The 24,937-nt window shown below is 43.4% G+C and overlaps 1 protein-coding gene across 6 annotated transcripts in view; it reads right to left on the bottom strand.

Annotated features, from left to right (window-relative positions):
- The window catches only part of SH3PXD2A (SH3 and PX domains 2A), a 387,168-nt gene that overhangs the window by 205,882 nt on the left and 156,349 nt on the right, over nt 1-24,937 (bottom strand). For all 6 annotated transcript variants that reach the window (XM_042855199.2, XM_065552551.1, XM_065552549.1 and 3 more), the window contains 2 exons: nt 24,133-24,209; nt 13,325-13,416 (listed from right to left, as the gene is read on the bottom strand). In XM_042855199.2, the coding sequence (XP_042711133.2) occupies nt 13,325-13,416; nt 24,133-24,209 (169 nt within the window). The remainder of the gene's footprint in view (nt 1-13,324; nt 13,417-24,132; nt 24,210-24,937) is intronic.

The following is a 24,937-nucleotide window of genomic DNA, read 5'->3' as shown; positions in this document are numbered from 1 at the left end:
AGAGTGGCATGGCTGGAGAAGAGGAGGGAAGAGTGTTTCAGGTAGATTGGAAAGGTGAGGGTGGAAAGCAGAAGGTTACGATCATCGCTGTGAGAGATGGACAAGGCAAGGCCAAGGGTTCTGGCGTGGGAACTGGGAGGGCAGTATGGCTTTTGGTTATGAGAAAAAGGAAGAAGCGAGAGGATTTAGCTGCGGGAGAGAGACTGACAGACGTGGAGACTGGATTCTTGGTGTATCCCCGGAGCATGTTCAGCAGGAAGCAATAGTTCAAGCTCTTCCCCCAGGCTGCCCCAATTAGTCTCAGCCCCTTCCCTTGAGGCATCATCTGCAGGGTTGTGGAGGGCTTTAGACTCTTTGGGCCCACTCACTCTCTGGCTTCTCTGCTAAGCGGAGCCGATAAAAAAGTCCAAATTTTGATTTTTCATCAAAAATGTCTTTCAACAAAAAACATGAAATACATTTTTTGCAAAACATTTTCCTGATGAAAATCGCCCCGTTTTTTGACCGGATTGAAAGCTGGTGCGCACTGTTCACATTTCAATGGAAAAAACAGGATGAACTTCACAAAGAAAATTCCCATTTTTCAACCAGTTCTACCACTGAGGCTCCCAACAAGAGAGAGAATGTTGGTGATGATCCAGGCACCAGAAACAGGACTGAGACCAGCCACTCCTTTGACATGGGACACTGAGGATGGTAACATTTGGTCACTGCTGACCTGAGCTGAATTCAAACCAGTGACAGGCTCCATACCTCCTGAGTCAGCCAGGCTCCCAATGCATGATTGGGTGAACTTAAAGTTAACAACTCTCTACTTTAGCTTGTCCCTTCCCAGTCTCTGCAATGGGTTTCTTTTCATAAAGCAACATGGACTTGTTTTCAGGTCCCAACACCCGACATTTCTATATGTTTTATTTTAAAGCACTAGATAGCTCAGGTTACCACTGATATTTTGCGGTGGTTCCCAAATGAGCCTTAACTGCTCAGATTTTTCAAAACCCACAAGCCCCTAATTGAAAGCAAATGTAATCAGACATATACAATACTCTGAGGTTCACCACAGTGCTCTGCAGTCAGCGTTACTGGAGAGGTTATTAAAACTTCTTGGAGTTGGGACACAAATATAGCTTGCAAGATTCTAGCAAGGACCCAGAATTTATTAGGTTAGGCTAAAACATTGCAAAGTCACAGTCAATCCTCTGTTCAGAATACATCTAAGTTCTGTTTAAAAGAACATCCTTCCTGAGCTTAGGCCAATTGCTTTAAGAGCAGTGACTGAAAAACAAGACGGGAATTCTACTTTCTAAGGGACGAATTCTGTTGTTATTCCCTACTTCACAGTGTTGTGAGGACAAAGGCATTGAAGACTGTAAAGTACTTTGATCTACTGATGACAAGTACTATATAAGAGGAGGTACTATTGTTGTTATTACACCAGGGTAAAGGCGGAATAGGCCCTCTGATTTCAGCTGAGTTATTCCAGATTTGCACCAGTGTAATGGAAAGGATAAAATAGGCCTAAAGATGTAGAGTAGCTTTCAGCCCAGACATAGAGACACAGCCAGAGATAAGCAGCAGCAGATCCATTCCATAAGCCTCCTGAGCAAAAATGCTAGAATTTTATAAAAGCATTTTAATTGAATTCCCACTGGCACTTGAACCTGCACTTAAAAGCAGGTCTAGGGTTATCTATGAAATTTCAATTAAATCAGAAGCTTTGATAATTTGATAACTCACCCCATAGTCTGGAGTCAAAACAGGCTGTTATTTGATCTCTGTTTGTGTTTCGGGGGACAGCACGCATGAAAGACGGCCGTGCAGACGAGTCAAAAGATGGATGGTGCGGCAGCTATTTCACCAATAGATCTTCAGCATGTCTCCTACAGCCCAGACAGTGGTTATCTACCAACTGTTTTGGGTCTGTTATCTTTTGCGTACAGTAGTCTGTAAGTCCCTTAGCAGGCACCCCATTATCTTGAGAGAGACAGAAAGGCAGAGAAGCTACAGCACTATGTCAGATGCACGCACGACTAAAGAAACTGCTGCTCTGTGCCAATGTCTCTTGTGGGCGACAACAGCCTTTTCTTCTCCTAAGTGCTGAAAGCAAAATGAAAATAAATTGAACATGAGGCGTTTAACCCCAGGTTGAAATACAAAATAGCTTAAAAATGGAGAGCCCGATCCAACATGTGCAAAAGTCAATGAGAATCATCTTTCCATTAACTTCAGTGGGATCGATGGATAAGGTCCTAAGTGTGAAACAAACAGATGGTCAAATACACTAACATCACTGTGGTTGTGTCAGCAAGAATAGCCTAACTGACTTAAATCACAAGCTGTAACTCTGAACAGACGGCTGACGGAGGGGCCTTGCCTTAAACTTCATTCGGTGCTCTTCACCCCTAGCGCATCTTATTCTCTCTTTGAAGGGAACTGCTGAGGGCTAAATGTTATGCAGGAGGAAGCTCAGATTCCAAGAGGCCAGGTGCATTCATAGTATAATCTACACAGGCCTGATGCAAAGCCCTTTGAAGTCAATGGGAGTATTTACATTGATTCCAATGGGTTTTGACTCAGGTCCTCTCTCTATTGGATTATATATTTTATATATGTATATACTCCAGCATAGAAACACCATGAGGTGTAACAGTTAAGGCTGCCCAAGCGTTGAAAAAATAGGAAATCCCTAGCTAAGTAATACCAGACATGCTACCCAGCAATAAATCAACAACAGCTTAAAGAATATACAATCTTCATCTGACTCCATTCAACACATGTGGGTCATCCATCACACTCATAAGCAAACGCTCCACTGAAAATGTCTGTCCACAGCCCCCGCTCTTCCAAAAGTGGGAAATGAGCTTCACTCAACAATATTCCAGTAACATTCATTTAGATATGGAAATGGCAAATTGGTTTCTTCTCCATTAAACAATGCATTAGTAACCTGACCTGCCAGGGCTTGTTCAAAAAGCAGGGAATAAATAGTAGCAAGAACTGTTTAGGTTGAACATTAGGAAAAACTTCCTACCTGTTAAGGTGGCTAAGCACCGGAATAAATTGCCCAGGGAGGTTGTGGAATCTACGTCATTGTCTAACCTGCTCTTAAAAATCTCCAAACACCTGTCAGGGATGGGCAAACTTTTTGGCCTAAGGCCACATCGTGTTTCTGAAATTGTATGGAGGGCCGGTTAGGGGAGGCTGCGCCTCCCCAAATAGCCAAGCGTGGCCCGGCCCCCGCCTCCATCCAACCCGTCCTGCTTCTCACCCCCTGACAGCCCCCCCGGGACTCCTGACCCATCCAACCTCCTCCTGTTCCCTGCCCCCCCACCGCCCCATCCAACCCTCCCTCTCCTTCCTGATTGCCCCCCCGGGACCCCTGCCCCCATTCAACCCCCCTGGTCTCCGCCCTCTGACTGCTCCAACCCCTATCCACACCCCTGCCCCCTGACTACCACCCCGAACTCCCCTGCCCTCTATCCAACCCCCCTGCTCCCTGCCCCCTTACCGTGCTGCCTGGAGCACTGGTGGCTGGCAGCGCTACAGCCACGCCGCCCAGAGCACCAGGACAGGCAGCCGCGCCGCCCGGCTGGAGCCAGCCATGCCACCGCGCAGCTCAGAGCACTGGGTCAGGTCACAGCTTTGCAGCTGCACTGCCCAGCAAGAGCTCGCAGCCCCGCCGCCCAGAGCATTGCGCCGGCAGCACAGTGAGCTGAGGCTGCGGGGGAGGGGGCTAGCCTCCCGGGCCAGGAGCTATGGGGCTGGGCAGGAGGGTCACGCGGGCCGGATGTGGCCCGCGGGCTGTAGTTTGCCCACCTCTGGTCTACACATTACTTAGTCCTGCCATGAGTGCAGGGGACTGGACTAGATGACCTCTCGAGGTCCCTTTCAATCTATGAGTCTATGGGCGGGGGGGGGGGGGAGGGGAGGCTGGTAAATCAATGACATTAAATGCTGCTACGTTCCTGAAAGAAAAATTCAACCTACCACCTCCTGCCTGGCAGATCATGAATTAATGCGTGACGTGATCTATCTAACACAGACAGGAAATGCAACGGGTGTAATTAACACCCTAGCAAAGGTTCGCCTACTACACAAAGTCAGATCTGGCTTGGAAGTCCCCATCACTCTCACTTCCCCTCCATTCCAGGCTTATCCTAAAGTGTAAGGGAAAATAACTGGCACTTCTCTAAAACCTTCCATCCAAAGATCGCTAAGTGCTTTATCAACAGTCATTGATTAAGCCCTCTCAATACCCTCTGCTCCATGTAAGAATTATTGTCCCTGTTCCTGTGCTTTAACTATAGGGCCTTTGAAATCCACCTAACATTGTTCTCCTGCTGTTCAGTTCTCCCACTATCAACCGGTTTCACTGACTTTTAGGAGGTTTTAGAAGACCTTGCAGCCTGTTTTAGCTGATAAAATATTTCAGGAAGTGTTGGTTTGAGGGTAATGAATGCCAGACATGTTTCTCAATGTGAAAACCTGTTTGGGTGGTTTTGCACCTTGATTTTGATGAGCTTTGAATCCAGCTATTTTCGTTCCTTTCCTGTCCTCATTATCCCACATGTTCTCTATTGCTTGCTCAATTAATTCTACCCTTTGCAGTCTCACCTGATTTCAGATACAAAGACAACTGACAGAACATACTCTCTTGACAGGTTTTAGAGGTAATATTTCTTCCAGGATTAGCAGATAATTTTTAAGAAGTATTATGATTGCTAAGCTCTAGATTTACATTGCAGCATAGCACCTTGTATATAAGGATCAGAAAGCACTTTGCAAATAAGACTTAAGCCTCAGAACGCCCCGTGAAACAGTATAATGACATTGATATTACGAATGGGTAAAAAGAGGCAAGAAGGGGGTTAAGTGGCTTGCTTTAGCCACTCAGCTACACATGAATTCTGAAGTTAAGCACCAAGTAAAACTATTACACTATCACTTTATATTCCAGGGAAAGGCATCGGCAGAGTATCAGCACTGATTGTTTCTTTAAGGATATGACTAAAAATCTGTTGGACGGGGAAAAGCCACTTGAACCAACAAGCCTGTTCTTCAGGTTTCTCTGAAACTCCACTTCTCTGCTTTCTCACTGGACCTCTTCAATCCCCTCCTCCGCCCAAAAAAACTAGTTGTCTCAAACTCATTTATACTCATAAATGTTAGGGATTTACTAACCTCCATACTATTGTTATGTTTGGGTCACACAACATACCCAGCAGGCCAGTTTGCAGCACTACCGATGAGGGATAAACATATCTGAGCCAGATTCTGATCTCAGTTACTCCGTGCCTTCAGATTTACTCCAGGATAACTGAGAGCAGAGTCCGTCTTGTGGCCATTTATAGCAAACCAGACCTGAGCAACCCTAATCCACTGCCGAAAGCAACGCAGGATAAAGCGACTCGAAGCTGGGTTGTTGGATTTTTGCATGTCGATACCGAGAATGCCCTCCAGAAGACATGCTATTTCACAACAGCACTGGAATATGAGCAGTGATGGTGAGTGGAGTAGTCTGGGTGTTCTTTGTGGGATGTCGTTCTATTCTTTGAGTGGAGCAGTTCTGCCTAAATTCCCAAGTTGTATCAACAGGCATAGACATTAAGGAATTCAGCCTTAAGAAGGCCATGTGAGATAGATAAGAATTATGCTCCCCGATTGATAGTTGGGGAAACTGAGGCACGGAGCTGTGAAATTACTTGCTGAAGGTCACACTGAGTGATTGGCACAGCTTGAAAGGGACTCTAGTGGTGAAATCCTGGCCCCAGTGAAGACCACGGCAAAACTCCCACTGACTTCAGTGGGGCCAGTTTCACCCCAGATCTCTCAGCTCCCAGTCCTAAGTATCAAGCATAAAAATTATCCTTGCTCCCCTATACACTTACACTATACCTTCTTCTGGGACAATCATGTCTTTGCTATGAAGGCACGAGCAGATCTGCATGCAATATTCAAGAGGTGGTGTAACCACTTGGTTGTACAATAACAGTCAGAGGTGCTGGAACAATTTGTATAGTGCAGGTGCTGAGAGCCCTTGAACCAAACTGTAAACTTTGTTTATAATGGAAACCACTTCAAGCCAGGGGCTGCGGTAGCCCCCCAGCACCCCTACTTCCAGCACCTATGTGAACAGTGATAATGTCTGCTATTCCTCTCTTGATACAGTCACTTATCCAATTGACCTTTCTCTCTCCCTACCCGCCTCCCCCCACTTTTTTGGTTGTTTTGGGGTTTTTTGCTGTTGTTGTACCTATTCCATTTATTTTGTGTCCTCATTTCTTCCAGGTTTATTATTTGATGTTTATCTACATTTGATTCCATTTTTCATTTACTGGCCCCGTAACTAAAAGATTCAAATCTTCTCTCAGCATAAGTTGCACTATTTGCTAATACCACCAATCCTGCAGTCAGCAGCAAACTTCAACATCTTATATTGGATGTTCTAATCCAAATCATTTATGCACTGTAAACAAGGTAGTAAATCCCATGTGAAACCAACACTGAAGAGCCCCTGTAAAACACTGGCTATTTCCTTTTTTTTTTTTAATCAAAGAGACACTGTCATCCCCTGCACTGTGTTAATTTACTTTAGATAATCTTCTAAGTGAAACCCTGTCAAAGATCTTGAAACTATGAGTTGGTAAAAGCCTAAATACACTATTTTCAAGTATCTTACTGTGCTTCTGAGACCCAGCTACCAGGTTTCAGGTAAGAGAGAGAGATCTTCTAGTCTTGAGGTCATGTAGATCAGAAGGGTATTAACCACGTTTTAATTCTGAAGCTCTGGAATGTCTGACTTCTCAACCATCCAAGTGTCACTGAATTATCATCTTATCTGATGATGGGTAAAATTTTCAAAAGCACCTAATTGACTTAGAAACCTAAATCCTATTTTCAAAAGTGAATTAGGCACTCCGATTTTTAAAGGTATTTAGCATTTAAAGATGCTTACATAACTTTAAAAATCTGGCCTTGAGGAGTCTACATCTCATTGAAAGTCATTGGGACGTAGGCGCCTATGTAATTTAGGTGCTTTTGAAAATTTTAACCTAAGGGTCAGATTTTTAACGGTATATAGGTGTCTAACTCCCACTGGAATCAATGGAAGTTAGGCACCTAAATAGCTTTACAAATCTGGCCTGATGTCACTTCTGAAAATGGGATTTAGGCTGCTATGATACTTAGACACTTTTGAAAATTGCACCTTATGTTTGTATCTTTATAGAAATTTAAATCAGTTTGTTCTGTATTGTATTTTACGATCAACACCATACAAATAAAAATGTAAGTTATTATCATGACGACTGCTGAATCTTATAAGTGGAACGAATTTCCCTAATATAATACGTAGTCCTACTTTGAGTGTAGGGAACCCTGGAGTAGAAAACCTCCCAAGGTCCCTTTCTTCCAACACTTCTATGATTCTCTGAATATAAAGATATGTGTTACACACCCGTAATGCATTTCGGCTAGGTGCACAGCTTAAAAATAACTGACATTGTGATACTACCGTATAAATTCCAATAAAAGGAGAATGCTAACTGCGGAAAATATTGCATTATGCACTACAAACAAAAGTTTAAATGGCAGGCTTTTGCATAGCACATCTGTACAGAGACACAAGCATTGAATATTTCAGGAAACATAGTTGTAAAGGGGTCAAATGAACGACAACGCATTAGCATAATACACTGATAATAGAACAGAGAAATGTGTTTCATAACATTAAAACTTGCAGCAAAAGTATTACATTCATTCTGTGTTTAAGGGTCACTATTTACTAGCATCCAGTTCTTGTTACACTACAAATTAGGCTCCATCATTGCTACAAAAACAATCATATTTAAACACAACCTTAGACCATGGTTATGCACAGGAAAAAATATGTTATATTATTGAATTGTGCTTTAACATTGCTGTGCACCTCTAAGTTAAAACACGGCTCCTTAACATGGTTACTGTAATGTCTTGGCAATATACCCTCTATATTCCTGACCAGAACTTTGTGACAATCAAAGAATAGATTGCCCATGGAGAATCCATCCTGGATTTTACACTGAGCTTACTACATGCAGGCATTGGACTTTGGGAGTTTGAATGCTGCATTATGCAATGCAGACGTGATCAATAAAAGCTCATGATTATATACCTCACTATTGTGCCTCGGTACTTTATTACATGAACTTTAGTTATTGAGTATGTTATATACTTCAACCCTCCCTTAAAATTATATTGTCTACTACTTAATATGTTCCAAGCTCTCCTGGATTTGTGTACTGTTTGTAAAACCCTTTACCATTATCAAAAGATTCTTAGATAAGAAACTTCGCTATAAGTGCAAAATATTATTTTTTTATTATTGTTGTTGTTGCTGTTATAGGTGGGCCAAAATAGAGAGCTGTCATTCAAGGCTATTAGAATTTCTGGGCTGGAGTATGTTTTTCAGAAGTGAATTCCCAGATCTGAACCTGCCCTCTTTGTTGAATCCAAACCAGAACGGGTTGAACTCTCCTGTGAACCGCATGTTCAAGTTGGCAGAAAACTCACGAAAGTAGCTGATCATATGTGATTCCTACCATGCAAGATGGCAGAATTATTGCAAGGTCATTTGCTCTCTTCAGACTTTTGTTATATTGGGTACAAAAATCTCTTGGAGATTTTGTTCTTGTCTAGTATGGACCCTTGCCTAAATTCAGCTTTGAACTCAAATTGCAAAACGTAGCGTAAAATTAATCCATTTCTGGATTAGTTATTTATCATCATCAGCTGAAGTGGTATTCAAATGAGCAGCATTTCATTCATTTAGGATGGTGGAAAAGCAAATATGTGCCTTCCTCTTTAATACAAAATAAATCCTACAGTAATGATTCAAAACTCTACAATTTATTGGGCACAGCCATTTGCACACCTAAATATCTGCTACATCTGTTTTTGCAGGTATGGGATCAAAAGTTCCAAATATGTAAGTTTGCCAAATATATACATTCCAAATCTAAATAGTTAAAACGGTCTCCTTCTTTCCTTATCTGCCAAAAACTACAGTTCAAAGGTCATTCCCCCCATGCAACAGTCCATGTGGTAGTAGCAAACCCTAAGGCTTTGTAAGGCATGTTGGGAATGCAGTCCTAGGCTCTGCTTTGTGTGTTAGTGCTATCATCAGCACTTGCAAGAGTGAAGGCTACTAAGGACCCGTTTTCAGTACAGGTATCATCCTGGTAGAGGGGGCGTTGTTACAGCACTATTCAGTTTTGCAGTGTAGATGGAACCTTAATTGTGTTCTGTTACAGAACACAAGGAAGACCCCATCTATACTGCAGAAAGGAACCCTGTTGTAAACAGGTCCCTTGACTCAGTTATAACATTAGCGCTGATGGGTCCTAACTGAATTTGATGGATGGCACTCTGGGGACTATGCTGTCCTGTTCCAATACTATCCCTATGGCACTTTCCAAGCCATTTGCCTTTAAGCCTCATAGAAGTTTTCAGAAGTATGGCAGGAGGTCAAGAGAGCTGATGGAGATAGGGTGACCAGATGTCCCGATTTTATAGGGACAGTCCTGATTTTTGGGTCTTTTTCTTACATAGGCTCCTATTACCCCCCCCACCCCCTGTCCTGATTTTTCACATTTGCTGTCTGGTCACCCTAGATGGAGGTACCTTATTCCACGGACACAGGGCTCAAAAACCTTGGGAGGTCACCCAAAACATGGAACAGTAAAACTAAACAGGGAGCTCAGGTCAAACTGCTTCATGCAAAGGGTAATGGGCCTGACTGTCTCAGAGTTGCTTAGCACCAGCATCTACCGTTGTCTGCAGTAGGATTTCCAGGTGCCCAGCACTTCTGAAAATCAGATCAAATAAACATCATTATACTGCGTCCCACAGGAGTGTGCGGCTCATTGCAGCTGACGGCCCCAGGGAGCTTGTAAACCAAAGGAGACATAACCCAGAAAGGGAAGGCAATAAACAAGGGGGTGAAGGAATGTCAGAATAAGAGTTCTGAGGAGAGATCGGGAAACAGGCATGTTGGGCAACATTTTCAAAAGCACCTAAGTAATGTAAGAGACGAAGGTGAAATCCAGATGCCATTTAAGTCAATGGAGCGACAGAAGAGATTAGTGGCAATTTTTTCCACAACACCTACTTAGGAGTGTCTTAGAAGCCTGAGTTATAGTTTCAAAAGTGACTTAAGGCCAGAATAAAGGTATTTAGGCACCTGACTTGCATTTAAATCAATGGAGTTAGGCACCTAAATAATTTTTAAAAGCTGGCCCTTGAACACCACGTCATGCCTAAGTCTCATTGGCTTTCACTGAATGAGGCAGGGGTCGTGTGGACAAAACAGTATGTGATCATGAAATAAAAGACTGTATCGTGATGCACAGCATATTCAAGGGGGATTAATTCAGGTTGCACAGACACCCCTAATTCTGGCATTTCCAACCTTTCGAGTACTTGACTTGACTCTTATTCTTTTAGCATTGTTTTTTGCATGTAGTTTACATATAAATTAAAATTGTGACCAGTATCTCCATTGAAGACCAGAGGAAGCAACTGAAGAAAAAAAAAATTATTATTATATTAGGGTCCGAATCCTGCCCCCCTTTACACCCGTGTAACCCCAATGACCTGACTGGGGTTTATGAGTGTAATTGGGAGTAGACTCTAACTCCAAGAGCCCAGGTGGTGCCCCACCTTGTTTCTGCAGAAGACAATTGAAGGGCATGATACAGGAGCAGGAGGAGAGGATAAATCCGGGATTTTTTACTGTTCTTTCTGTTCTTTTGCACACCGACGGCTCAGGTTCAAGTTCTCTGCGGAGATGCCCTTTGCGTAGATCCTACACAGCATTCCTGCAAGACATAGACCTCCTCCCCTTCCCCTTCACTCAACAAAGAAAAATACCGAGCTGTTTCCATTGGCTTCTCCATTGTGGTTTTGTAGGGGCTAACCTTCAATTTCAACAATACATCTTTTGTGAGGAGCTCCCAGCAGAAACCTTAGCCACCTTCCCTAAGATCTGTTTGCTTACAGAAGAGGAGGTAGGATTTATTTAAACCTGGCTAGATTAATGTCTTGCAGACATTAGCAAAATGAGATTTAATCAGGCTTTTTTTTATACTTTCCAATGAAATAAATCACATTCATTATCACGTCGGAATAAGATACAAGTACTGAGCTGTGACACTTTAGTCTTTTGTCCTGGGGAGAGTGGAAGGAGGTTGAAAGAAAATGGGATCAAAGAGAACTGCTAGGACTGTCTGAACATTCAGACTGGCAAAGGCTGTAGAAGACTCGTAGGAAGGGAGGAAGGACTGTGCAGTGCTTTGAGGGCTAGCCTGGAACTTGGAAGACCAGGGTTTAATCCTTGCTCTACCATAGGCATCCTGTGTGACCTTGAACAAGTAAATTACCTTTTACAAATGGAGAACTGATGCACAGAGAGGCTAATAGCACTGCCTTCCCTTGTAGGGAAACATTAAAGACTGTGGGGCACTCAGATGCTACAGTGACGCGGACTATATCAGTACCTCAAGTAAGCAGGGGTGTGGTCTAATCATTAAAATTAGGATTCCTGGGTTCTATTTCAAGCTGTCATTGGCTTCCTCTGTGATCCTAAGCAACTTACTTCTCTTCTCTGTGCCTCGGTTTCTCTACCTGTAAAATGGGGACAACATTTTCCAGCCTTCTAGAGATGTTTTAGAGTTAATTAATGTTTGTAAAGCCCATTCAGGTTCTTGGATGAATGTTGTGACAGACAGTAAGTTCCAAGTGCAATGAGCCCTTAACGCGGACATATCCTCCTACTTTTTAAAATAACTTAGCAGTGCAGAGCTAAGCAGTGAACATACAATCATGGCTTTTTTAACAGTCGCCCCAGAAATTCTCCTGAAGAGGCCTAGCTGAAAAGACAGGTTTACTCTTTTTGTAGATCTCAGATTATAAATCTGAAGAAAAGGAAAAGACTATGCAAGGTTAGTGTGAGTGCAAATTCTAGCATTTCCCCACGCAGGCACAGTTGTGTGCATACAAACGGAGACATTGTTTTGAAGATGAGGCCCTTAAAGTCTCCCACTCTTCGACACTGGCCTGGGAACTGTGGGCCTGAACAAAAGCCTAGTGGAGCTGATGCAAAAACTCCCATTGACCTGAGTCAGCTTTGAATCAGGCTCCACATTGGTTGAACTGGTTTAAAACCCAAATGGCTCTAAACATGTTTTGGCCCTATCCACAACGGCCATGCAAACAGTGTTGAAACCAAATTAGCCCGGCACGGTTTACAATCAATGCAGCACACAGGTTTGAGGCCCAGTGTGGATGGGGTCAAGATGTTTTTAGCAGGCAAATATCACAAGTAATACAAAGTGTGGGTGTGTTGGGGCAGTGAGAACGGGGGAAGAGGAAATATCAGCTAAAGCAGCAGCATTGTTAGTAAATACAATTGTCAATGTTTTTTTCAGGAGGAATTAGCATCTCTTTAAGTTAAATAAAATGTACACCTCTACCCCGATATAACGCGACCCGATATAACATGAATTCAGATATAGCGTGGTAAAGCAGCGCTCCAGGGGGGCAGGGCTGCACGCTCCGGCGGATCAAAGCAAATTCAATATAACGCGGTTTCACCTATAACGTGGTAAGATTTTTTGGCTCCCGAGGACAGCGTTATATTGGGGTAGAGGTGTACTAGTTCTCAGATCCTTGGCCAGGTCTCTGTTTGAATCAATCTATCCATCCCAAGGTAAAAGCTACGACTCTGTTTTATTTCTAACCAAAGCTTTGCCCTCAACCTTTGCTTTGGCTTCCTGCTTCCAGCAAATAAACTCTCCGGAGACAATTTTGGTTCAGGATCATACTCATACTCCAGTAAAAAAACGAAATATCTTCAGGAAGGAGTACAGTTAAAGAGGCAGCTGCTAATAATGAGTCAATCTCTTAGTGGCAGGATTTCCATCTGCTGCTGAGACAATGCTTTCAGGAGCTTAATGACTCCTTAGTGATAACAGGCAAGTTAAAACCAACAAACTGGGAAAAGTTCTCTCATTAGAATTATCAGCAAGAAACAATGAAAAAGTGGGCAGGGAGCTTCCTGAAGAATGGAGACAAGACTTGTGTTTGGGAGTGTTTGAATCCCCCTCCCCACCCCCCCACACACAGAGGCTTATTTTTACCTAATTACAAGGCCATTTCCCAGGTAGCATCTGAAAGCTTAGAAAGCTGTTCTCACATCCATTGGAGGTAATAAACCAGAATGACCTTCAGCTTCCTTCCGTGCAAACAAAAGCACCGTGTGGCGCTGGGAATCAAATATGACACTTACTCTTTCGGAGGGTTAATGTCCTCTGGTCGAGCCTCAAAGAACCTAAAGACTTCATCACACTGTGAAATGTGAGGCGGCAGTCTGACGAGTGCCTGTAAAAGAAAGGAGGGAGGGGAGAGGAAAGTGTTTAGAGAAATCAAGCTTAGAAACAGGTCCTTAAATATACAACCAAGAGGCAAGAAAAGGAACAATGCAAAATTCTGGATTGTGTCAGCAGAATGATGTTAGAAGAGCAGAAGAAATAGACAAGAAAAGCATCATGCCAGGGTGCTTCCCTGAAAAGAAAAGGTGTGGCATGTGTTAGTGCAAATGGGTTATGCTGTGTACCTGAACAAACAGATTTCAGAGTAGCAGCCGTGTTAGTCTGTATCCGCAAAAAGAAGAACAGGAGTACTTGTGGCACCTTAGAGACTAACAAATTTATTAGAGCATAAGCTTTCGTGGACTACAGCTATATGCATCCGAAGAAGTGCGCTGTAGTCCACGAAAGCTTATGCTCTAATAAATTTGTTAGTCTCTAAGGTGCCACAAGTACTCCTGTTCTTCTTTTTTTGAACAAACAGAGGGGCTTGGGGATGGCTGGTTTGGTTTTGGACACATGGGGCAAAATTCCACTCTAGCTATTCCTGTGCAAGTCCATCTTACTTATAGTGTAAACTCTTCAGGGCAGGGACCGTCTCTTTGTTGTGTTTGCACGGTGCCTAGCGCAATGGGGCCATGGCTGCTAAGTATAAATACATAATAAAATAATAAATACGTAAACTACAAATTCAAAACTCACTAATATCGTGGAGTAATTTGCTCCATAAACCCTCTCATTTATGGAGTGAATGCAGGACTTGCCAATGAGTTTCCTTGCAAGTTAACAGGAAAAAAGGTGATTAATTGGTTGGAAAGACAGGCAGAGAGGATTTTTCACAACCTGCAATGTATCATGGCTAAGTACAGTACAGGGTAGCCGTGTTAGTCTGGATCTGTAAAAAGCGACAGAATCCTGTGGCATGTTATAGACTAACAGATGTACTGGAGTTATTTCATGGGTGAATAATGCACTCTGTAAAGTACCCATATGCAGTGCGCATTACACTCAACAATAATAAATGCAATTTGGGGATAACATCAATTATTTTTAAGTCTATTGAAAACTAAGCATTCAAATAGATGAGACAAGCACATCACGTAAAGGCCAAAAATGTCTTAGGTATTTGCTCTCTAGGTTCCATGGCTTGGTTCTCTCAGAGAAGGTCAAATATTCATCTAAAACGTGAGAGGCAGCAGAGAAGAAAGAATCAGATCAGTGCTCTGATTTGCACATGATTCAGAGATTTACAGAGGGAAGTGAACAGCATAAGGGGAAGAGAGGGCTGGGATTAACCCTCTCCTTTGCTAAGGCATGTTGGAAGTAGGCTACGTGAACAGTTAAATATAGACAAAGCTTCTTAGAGGCATTGTAACCTGTTCAAGAGAATGAGTCTGTCTGGCTCTTAAGTCAGTTGAAAATAGGGCAAAAGACCTGAACTCCCTTCTAGACAATCTTGAAAGACAGATGAAAAATCGCACTAGTATTAACTCATGGATATGGCTGGGCGAACTGGGCTTGACTAACCTCGTGATCGATCTGACTGCTCTTAGTCAGACACACATCTGAAACAAAAAGCCACGGTGGTGCGATTCAGTTAGCTGCGTTGTTCTACGTCTAACCACACTTCTAGAAGCACTGGAATTTGTTTCCATATAATCGCAGTGGGGGAGGAACAGCAGAAAATTTAAAACGTAATGACGTAATACTGCATTTCTGTCCCCTGAATTCTCCAGCTACAGTACATGTATCCCTGACTTGAAGAGTCTGAAATTCAAATTCAAGGGCTTCTTAAGAGTCTAGGGTTTTGCTTTATTCTACTTGAGGCACATTATAGGTAGGGGAATTATATTAGACTTCAGTGAGTTTGTGAACCAAGTGACACTGGCCTTCGGTGAAATGCAGAGGAGTGCAAACAGTGCGGAAGCAATGCTGGGCTGCCCAAACTGGAAACGGCAGAGCTGCTGCAGTGCTGAGAACATGACCTAGAGCACAGATCATTCTCTCAATATATCACATAGAGAACTGAAAGGAAACAAATGGAAAACGAAATGCTTTGTCTTGGAATAAAGATGCCCTAAGCTCGGCTGTTGCACAATTAATAATTGATGTCTTGTTTTAAACTAAAAGAAATGAAGTTGTGTGAGTTTTGTCCTCATGGAGTATAAACACACACATACATATGGCAAATCAGAACCATTATCCAGAAGACACAATTCCGGCCCAGGAATAGCAGTAACTGTAGAAATTTGAAATTGGATTCTACCCAAGGGGGGAGGGGAGAAGCATACGAGTAAGAGAAATGTCATTGGATTTCACAACACAATGAACATAATGAAGACACAAACCCATGGTTAAAGCACATTTCATTCAGCTTCAGTCTTCAAGCAGAAGGAGAGGTGACTTGATCTAGTGGACTGAGAAAGGGAATGGAGCCCTGAGAGCTTGTGCTGTCTCTGCCACTGACTCCATTTTGACTCTGGGCAAGTCACTTAACCTCGTTAGACCAAATTCAGAGGAGATAGGTAAACTAGCTATCCATATCTGGAATAGGGAGAGAAACCCCTATTTTGCTGGGGTGCTGAAAGACTTAGTTATTTAATGTCTGTTCTGTGTTTCGAAAAACTATTGTTGTTTATGGGCTTGATCTTGCGACCACTGGAGTCAATGGTGCAGCTTCCACAGACTTCAGTATTGCAGGACTGAGCCTGGTAAGTGCTAAGTATCATTAACAATAAACATAAATTCCCAAGTGTCACTTGGCCCCGCAAGTCTAGAGTGGCTCCTTCTTGAGGCGACTGTCAGAGAGGACAACATTTTCCAACTTGGGGGTGTGATGGGGCACACACCCCTCCCAATCAGGAAAAGGCTAATGATGGCCTTTGGGCTGAACCGGTACTGAACAGACACACCAGCAGAGCCTGCTCCATTTGGAGCAAATGAGCTGAAAAGGGAGGGTGTGTCACAGGAAGGGGTGGCAACCAGGAGAAGAGCTACTGTGCACCAGAGGCAGCTGACTCCTGTAACAGAGCCACTGAGAGGAGGCCAGTTTGCGAACCTCTGCTGCCCACAAGGACTCATCAGACCACATACAAGCTGGTGGGTTTGAAGATAAGCCCTGACCTTGGATCAAGCCATACCCCAGCTTCATAAACAAGCCAGATCTTTACACACTCTTTTGAAACACTTGGAAACCAAGTGCCCCCATCATAAGGATTTTGAGGGGGGCAGAATTTATGAAAATGCCCAATGTAACCTAGAGAGAGCCCAGCCTATCACAGAGTGCCTAACATAAGGAACCTGCATAAGTGGCCTTCTCTTGAACGGGAGCTATTCATGGAAATAGGAGCATGTGGTGGATTTTCAAATGGGCGAAGTGACTTAGGAGCACAAGGCCCATTGACTTTCAATAGGATTTGTGCTCAAGTCATTTAGGCGCTTCTGAAAATCTCACTCCCAAATTTATGTCCCTATTTTGGGAAATCTTGGGTCATCCACAAAGAAAACCATTGGCTCTACCTAGTCTAATATATGGAGATATACACCTATCTCATAGAGCAGGAAGGGACCCTGAAAGGTCATTGAGTCCAGCCCCCTGCTTTCACTAGCAGGACCAAGTACTGATTTTGCCCCAGATCCCTAAGTGGCCCTCTTAAGGATTGAACTCACAACCCTGGGTTTAGTAGGCCAATGCTCAAACCACTGAGCTATTGCTATCCTTCCTCCTCCCTCCCTTAGGTGGGACATTTCAAAAGCACCTCAATGACTCTGGAGCACAAGCCCCACTGAAAGTCAGTTTCTGTTAGTTTTTTAAACTACAGCTCTGACCCTGCACTTGTTTTAACATCCAAAACTCCTACAGAAATCAATAGGATTTGGGGATGCACAGAGGCTGTAGGATCCGGATCCACGTAATGTCTCCTAGAAGACACTGCTGCTGGGAAAGCTCTGTTTAAACGGGGCTGCTGGGGCCTGGGAGGCTACTGCAGCACTAACCACACATTGTTCTGCCCCTTACAGAGCTCCCTTAGGCAAACATACAATGCACCAACCATTAGCTCCACAAGTCTAATGAGATTCAAGACAGTTAACAAAGAGCAACAGTTTGAGGAAGAGAATACGTCCCAGGGCAAAGATACAACAGAGCAAAGGAAGGACTGCAGGACAGGGTCAAGGAAAGGAGGGCGTTCAAGATAGGGAAAGAAAGAGAGGAAAACAGATGGCAAGGGAATGAAAACAATTGGGAAGGGGCAAGGGGTTGGAAATGGGGGCAAAATACATCATTAGAAGCAGCAATCATCCCAAAGCGGTAAAGGATTTGCACAGGAAAGATGAAAGATAAAAACGCTAACACGTGGAATTCAGTTTTTCACGCTTGCAGAATATTATCAGCAATAACATGTTTATCCGTGCCGAGTATTGAAAGCAGTAATGAGCAACTCATACCTCACGCACACAGCCATATGCCTTCAGAAAAAGGTGTTTATGGCTTTATTTCAACATGCAATTTTCTCGGTAGAATGCGGTTTCCAGAGAAAACTCACAGAACAATGGCCAATATCAGAAAGCGTATTAGAAGTGATGCAACATCTGCCAGTTCATATCCAGTCAATCTTCAGTTATAAAGGCTTTTGGCAAATGTTAATATTTACATGGTGCCATCTGCGTGCATGGTGCTGTATGTTAGATGGAGTGTGTAAAACAAAGAACAGATCCAGGCCCACCGGAGCTTATTGTCCGCCAGCACAGAAAGTGCAATTCAACATAATGCAAAACCACAAACAGACCACAGAATGGAGAGTGCGTGTTACGGCCAGAACGTGTCTGTATGGGTGTGAGCATGAGCGTGGTTTTGTATACATAGCTGCATATGTGTATGTATAGACACATATACTTACAAATATACACACAGATGTGTTTTACAGACATTGGTATACAGACGCGTGCATGTAGGTATATACGTGTATGTATACAAATGCATATTATAGGGAAAGCTGGTAGTGTTGCATACAGTTAAGGCTGTTCGGCACTTCCCATTATAAGAGCCTGTTTTCAATTTCTTATAATTTTTCAGTCTTGAATTATTCAGGCTGAAATTTTCCATGCTGGGTGTCTGCCTTAGGCTGAAATTTTCTGGAAAGTTTCAGGGAAAATGGTTCAGCTGTTTCTCAGAATGAGGTAGAGGTTTTGCCATGATAAAAAAAAAATTGCTTACCACTGTTTCACTAAGAACTTCTAGCGCCCCCATGCTTTGGAGCAGGGGCTTGAAATTGGGCAAGGTGGTTGTCCTTGTGTCAGGAATGTGCCTTTTGCATCCCGGTGAAAATTCACCCAAATGTGTCCAAGCTGCATGCCTCTGAAAAACTGCCATTTGCACATGCTCAGTAGAGACTTCTTAGAGGTTGGCAACTAAATTCTCCAGTGATTCCATCTGCACTGAGCATGCTCCATCCTTGCAGAGTTCCTAAATGCCAAATGTACTGCGTATGCGCCATCCCCATAAAGCAACTGAGCACACTCCTCCAAGCTGGCACTCCAGGGGACTGATCCGGACTTTCCTTGAAATTGCTGCTCCTGGCTGCCAGGGGCTGCTGAACTCAGAGAAAAACTGTGCTTTCAATACTCCCCCTGCTGGTTTCCAGGCAGCATGGAGTGGAAGCTACTGCGCTTGAATGAAGGGACAAGGGCTGGATTGAGTTACTTTGTTAGCTCACATGGCAGATATCTGTGCTGTGGATCTAATGGTTCCAACTCAAAGGATGACCCGCGGGAGTGTCAATATGATTCCATACAATTCCATTTCTGTTTTTTCAGTTTGCTTTTTTAAAAGCTGAGAAAATTACACACAATAAAATTACATGAAAAGAACATTAAAATAGCAAAGTCAAGGACTCTTATGGTATGTATATTTATAAAGACAGTAGAAGACCTAGTCTAAATGTTCTGATTTTTTAAAAATTTTGACAAAAATTTAAGATAAATTTTGAATTTTTTCATGAAAATGTGACAAATTTTTGATCAGCTCTAATTATTATTAATTTTTCATTTGGTGCTCATTTGGCACTGTAGTAGACACAAACAGAAAGACGCATATGTGTAAGTCTCGGCAGACTAATGGCCTTGAAGACTGACATAGAGCAGAGAGGATGGACTGGGAAATCTAGAGGAAGGTAATTTTCTTTTTTTAATTATGATCTCACAACATGTGGATAATGTGCAACAAGCAAGATCAAATTTTTCTCACTTGGAGCTGCCAGTATTCAGCCCCTCTGAAATCACCCACTTTTATTTAGGTGTGAAAATACGAGATTTAAGTCCTTAATTTAGGAAAGTACTTAATGCTTACTTAAACCCATTCCTAGTCAGGTCAGCACTGAAGCACGTACTTTTTAAGCACATGCTTAAGTCAATGTGATTTATGTACGTGCTTAAGTGCTGTCCTGAACAAGAATGCTTTCCTACATTGGCAACTCCAAGTCTGAAAATGTTGGTCTGAGTTTTTCAGAGGGGGTTGAACAAGAAGAGCATGGTGGTTTTGTGAACCACAACTCCGAGGTCATTCCATGCATAAGGCACAGTATGTATTGGACACATGCTTACCAAGAGATGTATTTTGGCCATCAAAGTTTAGAAGTCCTATTAAATAAAATGCTCCTCCCTCCCCCGGCAGACCAAGAATATGAAGTTGCTCTTTATTTTAAATTGGCAAAAAAATCTTCAGATGCCAGAAGGAAACTGGTTCAAATGAGCCCAGAGGAGCACAATTCACACTAAAGTAACTGAAAGTCTATGGTTAAGAGGGAAATCATCCAGAGATATCAATTCCAGTGGGCAACAAATATTTACAGGCAGAGTTTGCCTAGTCTGTTAGATTACTTTCTAAATTAACCAGCAATACATTCAGAGTGCTGCAGTTTATGTTCATAGATGAGAAAAAGCACTGAAAATATTTCCCCCTGCCCCTCTCCCCTTTTCACTGCTTCTTAAATGCTTCTTACTGCTGTGCCAAATATTGGCCTAATTATCACAGTGCAGCTATTTCCCTGAGCTGTACTAAAACAGTGAAATATCCAGAGTCCTTGGGAGGTCTCCTTGGTAGTGGGCAGTGTGGGAGTCCAGTGTTCTCAAGTTCAGAAGGGACGCACTCTTGGGGGCTGACATAGTACATTTTACAGACCTCCCTGTGTTGCAGCGGCTCCACACAAATGCTCAGACATGCTTTGTCTGGCTTTCATTGTTTCTGTGTCTGTTGAAAAAAATCAGACCCCACATCTCAAACGTGCAAACCCTCCCGCCCGGAGAGAGACAGCTTGCAAACTCAAATGATAAAAAAAGAAGAAGCTGTAGCATTCTTATCACGCATTTGCCAGGGCCTTTCTGAACTTCTGCTTTCCAGGACAGGTGATACGGAGGAGTAAAGCTCATCTGGCAACAATCAGCCTGAACTCTGGGTTTGAGCCTGCCATCCTTACTCATGCTAGAGGTGCTACGGATTTCAGTGATGCTGCAGCTGTCATAGAGGCAGGCCTTTGTCTTATTTATTGATTTTAATACCCTGGGTCAAAAGTCCTCCACGACAGCTTCACGCAATCGCAACCCTACATCATCACCTTTCAAGGCTCAATATTCAGTTGCATCCTCATTTTTAGTTCACAAAAGGTGAACTTCATCCCTGTCTGTGCCTCACTTGAATTCCATTTAAGCTATTTTGGGGGCTAATGTGGGACTGAAGGGGTGCATAATTGATGAACACTTCTCCATGTTTTATGTTATTGCGGTGTAGTTTGGGATAACTGTTTTAAAATCAATACATGCAGTCAGGGCCGGCTCCAGGCACCAGCCCACCAATTTCATACTGGGGGAATTCAAAGATTGGGCGAACATCCAGGATTACACAGATCATATACAATGGATTCAGAAACCCCTTACACTGATCTATAGCAAAGACCCCAGAAAATACTCCTGATGTCTAGGTCTTAATAAGAACCAGGCATGAAATACTGCCCCCATTGAAGTCAGTGGCAACATTCTCATTGATTTCTAAGGGGCCAGGATTTTACCCCAGCTAGGACCTAACAAGAATCTCTCCTTCCCTCCCCAAACCTTTGTCCAAAAACTCTAATGAACTTTTGAGGCTCAAAATGTTTGCTTTTCATTATTATTTTCAAACACCTCTGGACTTCCATGGTCTGGAAGTGGAAGCTGTGAAACAACATAAGACAGCCATTCCTTGTATGAAGGAGGAAATTTTAAAAGAAAGCCGTTCTTGTGAGCTTTGCAGACTCAAAAAGTTCGGCAAAGGCGCTGGTTAAAATCTGTACAGCCCTATGTGGTCTGGCACCCAGTTACTTCCTTAGGCCTCTATCCCTATGTCCTGCTGTGAGATTCATGAACCACGGTGTTGCTGTCCTGCCAGCCGACAGACAAACTAACCACTGTGTCACTCTTGCTACCAGTGATGGGGGTAGAAGGTTCTAATGCAAGTGGCAGAGTTGATCTGGCTTAGCCTACGACTGGGTCTGGTGATCTTCAGGGCAGGGTATAAGAGGAACATTTTTGATCAAGCTTTTCAGTGACCTGCAGACCATTTTTGCGGCAGGCTCTGCAGATTTTAATGAATTTTGGTCATTTTTAGATTAATGTAAAAGCCTGAGGCAAAGAGCACCATTAATCAATCAATACGTTAAACGAATAGCCTCTCTTTGGAGAAGCATCCAAGCTTCCCCACACTGAGCCATAGCTTGAAATTTGCCCATTAGTGATTCAAATCTGTTCTAGCATTAATGAGAAGCCTGCTGGAAATGAAGGCGGTTCATTGAGCTCAGCTAAAAGCTAGTGACGGTCTGAACGGATTTCTCCATGAGAGAAAATACATAATGACAAGGATGGCTAGTGGTGGTGATAGCAATTCAGTTCTAATGATAACGGCAACAACGGTTGCTGTAATATACTCCTCAGACATGACCGATGATGTAACCCTAACCCGGTACTGGTCTGTCTGCTTCTCAGACAATGGCGGCCCAGATAACCAGCTTCCAGTTCATCAAGGTCAGAGGTCATGTCTGCACTCCCCAGCGTAAACTACTGCCTTCATCATGGCATGCCTGTTTGGTGAACCCGTGACATTATTTCTTACTGCACGTGTCTCATGCAGTTCCTTTCCGAACAAATAATGCCGGGAATACAGTACAAGCACACATTTTTAAAGATAGCTATTAGGCCATTATTAGTCAGACACTGCATTAATTGTTGCATAAAAAGCCTGATCTCATGAGATAAGACTTTTTTCACAGTTTTCTGGACCGGATGATTCAGATGACAAGGACTTCAATAAAGCAGAATGTCTGCTCCCTTTCCACATGCCTCAGGCTCTATGGTCTCCAGTGATCTGCACCCAATTTGGATAAGCAAATATCTGACAGGAAACATTTTTGAGAATATATATATTTTCTCCTCCGCCTGCCCATCTAGTTTTCTTAAAAGGGAAAAAAAATCACAGGAAATAAAAGAGGAAGTCTGGGGATTAGATTATGCACTTTGGTTGATACGGCTGATCCCACCTTAAAACCAGCACAGCAGTCTTGCTCTGGAATACCTTTTAATTTAGTGTCCGAAGATTAATTAGCAACAAATTGCAAAATCAGGATGGACGAGGCAGATTTGGTCACCAAACCCACCCTCAATTTGCCAATGCACTGTTCCTCCCTGCAACGTATTTTCCAGGGCTTCACTCAGTATTGGAAACACTGTCAAAAAAATAGTCAATCATTTATCTCTAGCTTCATGCAAAGCAAAACCTGGTCTAATTGGAATATTATTGAACAGGTGGGCAGGTATGGCTTATCAAATGCCATATTAACTACTCTGCTCCAGCCTCTGAATCACCCATGAGGTACACTAGGACAACCCCAGGATTCAACTCCAGTGGATTTAATTGCTAATTACATCTCTTTGAAATGCTCTAACAGGTGAAACTAGGTTCACGGCTTATCCCATTGGCTAGGAGTATCTGTGCCTGTCATGGGCCTGTTTCAGCCTGGCCACATGTGCCTGCATCTTTTAGCTTAAGTGTCCTCAAGAGCACTATCTTCAACTCTCCTGAGCTCCCTGGGCTGCGTTACCACTGTCTATAACTGTAAAACACAAGAGGATTCCTAGTGCAGGAATTCTACCAGGACCAGACAGGCAGAGGAATTGTGTCTGGCAGAACCAGAGCTCAGACCAGAGTTTGAGGCTAAGATGAAGAGCGCTGACACCGCTAGTTGGGCACAGAATCCCTTATCTGATAGTAAGATTCTCGACACGGAAGGTATGTAGGAGTTAAAGGTCTTCTGCAACACTGGACACTATGCTGGTAAAAGAAGCTCCCTGGAGCAAAACTCTCCCATCTTTGGCACTATTCTACAGTAGTTTTGTCTGAGGAGCCTGTGCTCAAGTACACTGCCACTCTCCCCCTGCACCCCTTTTACTTGCTGACATTTTAGGAAGGGCAATTCTCAGCTCACCTTTCTCCTCTCCTTTTTCACTTCCCGATTTTTTCAAGCAGACCCTTCCTGGGGACAGGCTCTGCAAGTCTGATGTAGCCAGTTCAAACTCTCTAATGGCAACAGCGGGAGATTTCCAGCGCTGCACTGGCTGCTAGCCATGGATATCTTTGATTGATCACCTGGCAGAGTTTTCCATCCGTAACCCTCCGATACTCATTCTTCTGTGAAGATAAAATTCTTACCCTGCAATATTCGTCAATGGGCTTCAGTCTCTTCACAGCTACATCTCGAATATGACTTCTCCGGAACAGGATTTTACCTGCAAAGGGAACACATAAAAAGAGGGGTTTAGGAACGTGGGTGGCACTATGGTATAATATGATAGCATGGAGTGGAACAATGGTCTAGTGCCCCATGCAGAAGACAAGGAGTGAGAATATTTGGGTTCCATTCTGGGCTCAGCCACAAATTTGCTGTGCTGACCTCGGCTAAGGCCAAGTCTACACTACAAACTTACATCAGTATAACTATGTCACTCAGAGGTGTGAAAAATCCAGTTACACCGACCTAATCTCCGGTGTAAACGGCGCTATGTCTATGGGAGAGTGTCTTCTGTCGACATAGCTACCGCCTCTTGCAGAGGTGGATTAACTACGCCAATGGGAGAAACTCTTCCGTCAGCGTAGGAGCATCTTCACTAAAGTGCTAAAGTGAAAATGCCACAAATATTACAAATATTCCTTTCTAAGACTCCTCAGAGAGTCACAATTGGTTTCTGCTTCCCCCTTTGCTCCAGGGAAGAAGTAAACTGCTCCAGCTGTATACCTGGCACGAGCACGACTTAGTTCCCCCTCTGCAACAGCTCAGCGATGAGGGCCAGCGCAATGGGTGAGAGCAGGGCAGCAGTGGCGGATTAACGCACAGGCCTGTGTAGAAGTGAGGGGGCTGTGGCCCTGCCCATTGCGGCCCCGCCCCCTGGCCAGGCCAGAAGCCAGAGCCGGGCCATGGTAAGAGTTGACCAGGGAGCCTGGGCTGCTGTGGGGAGCC

Source organism: Chrysemys picta, chromosome 7 (assembly GCF_011386835.1).
Source record: "Chrysemys picta bellii isolate R12L10 chromosome 7, ASM1138683v2, whole genome shotgun sequence".
NCBI classification, from domain to species: domain Eukaryota; kingdom Metazoa; phylum Chordata; order Testudines; family Emydidae; genus Chrysemys; species Chrysemys picta.
Note: the sequence above shows the minus strand (reverse complement) of the source record. Positions and strands in the feature narration are given on the sequence as shown.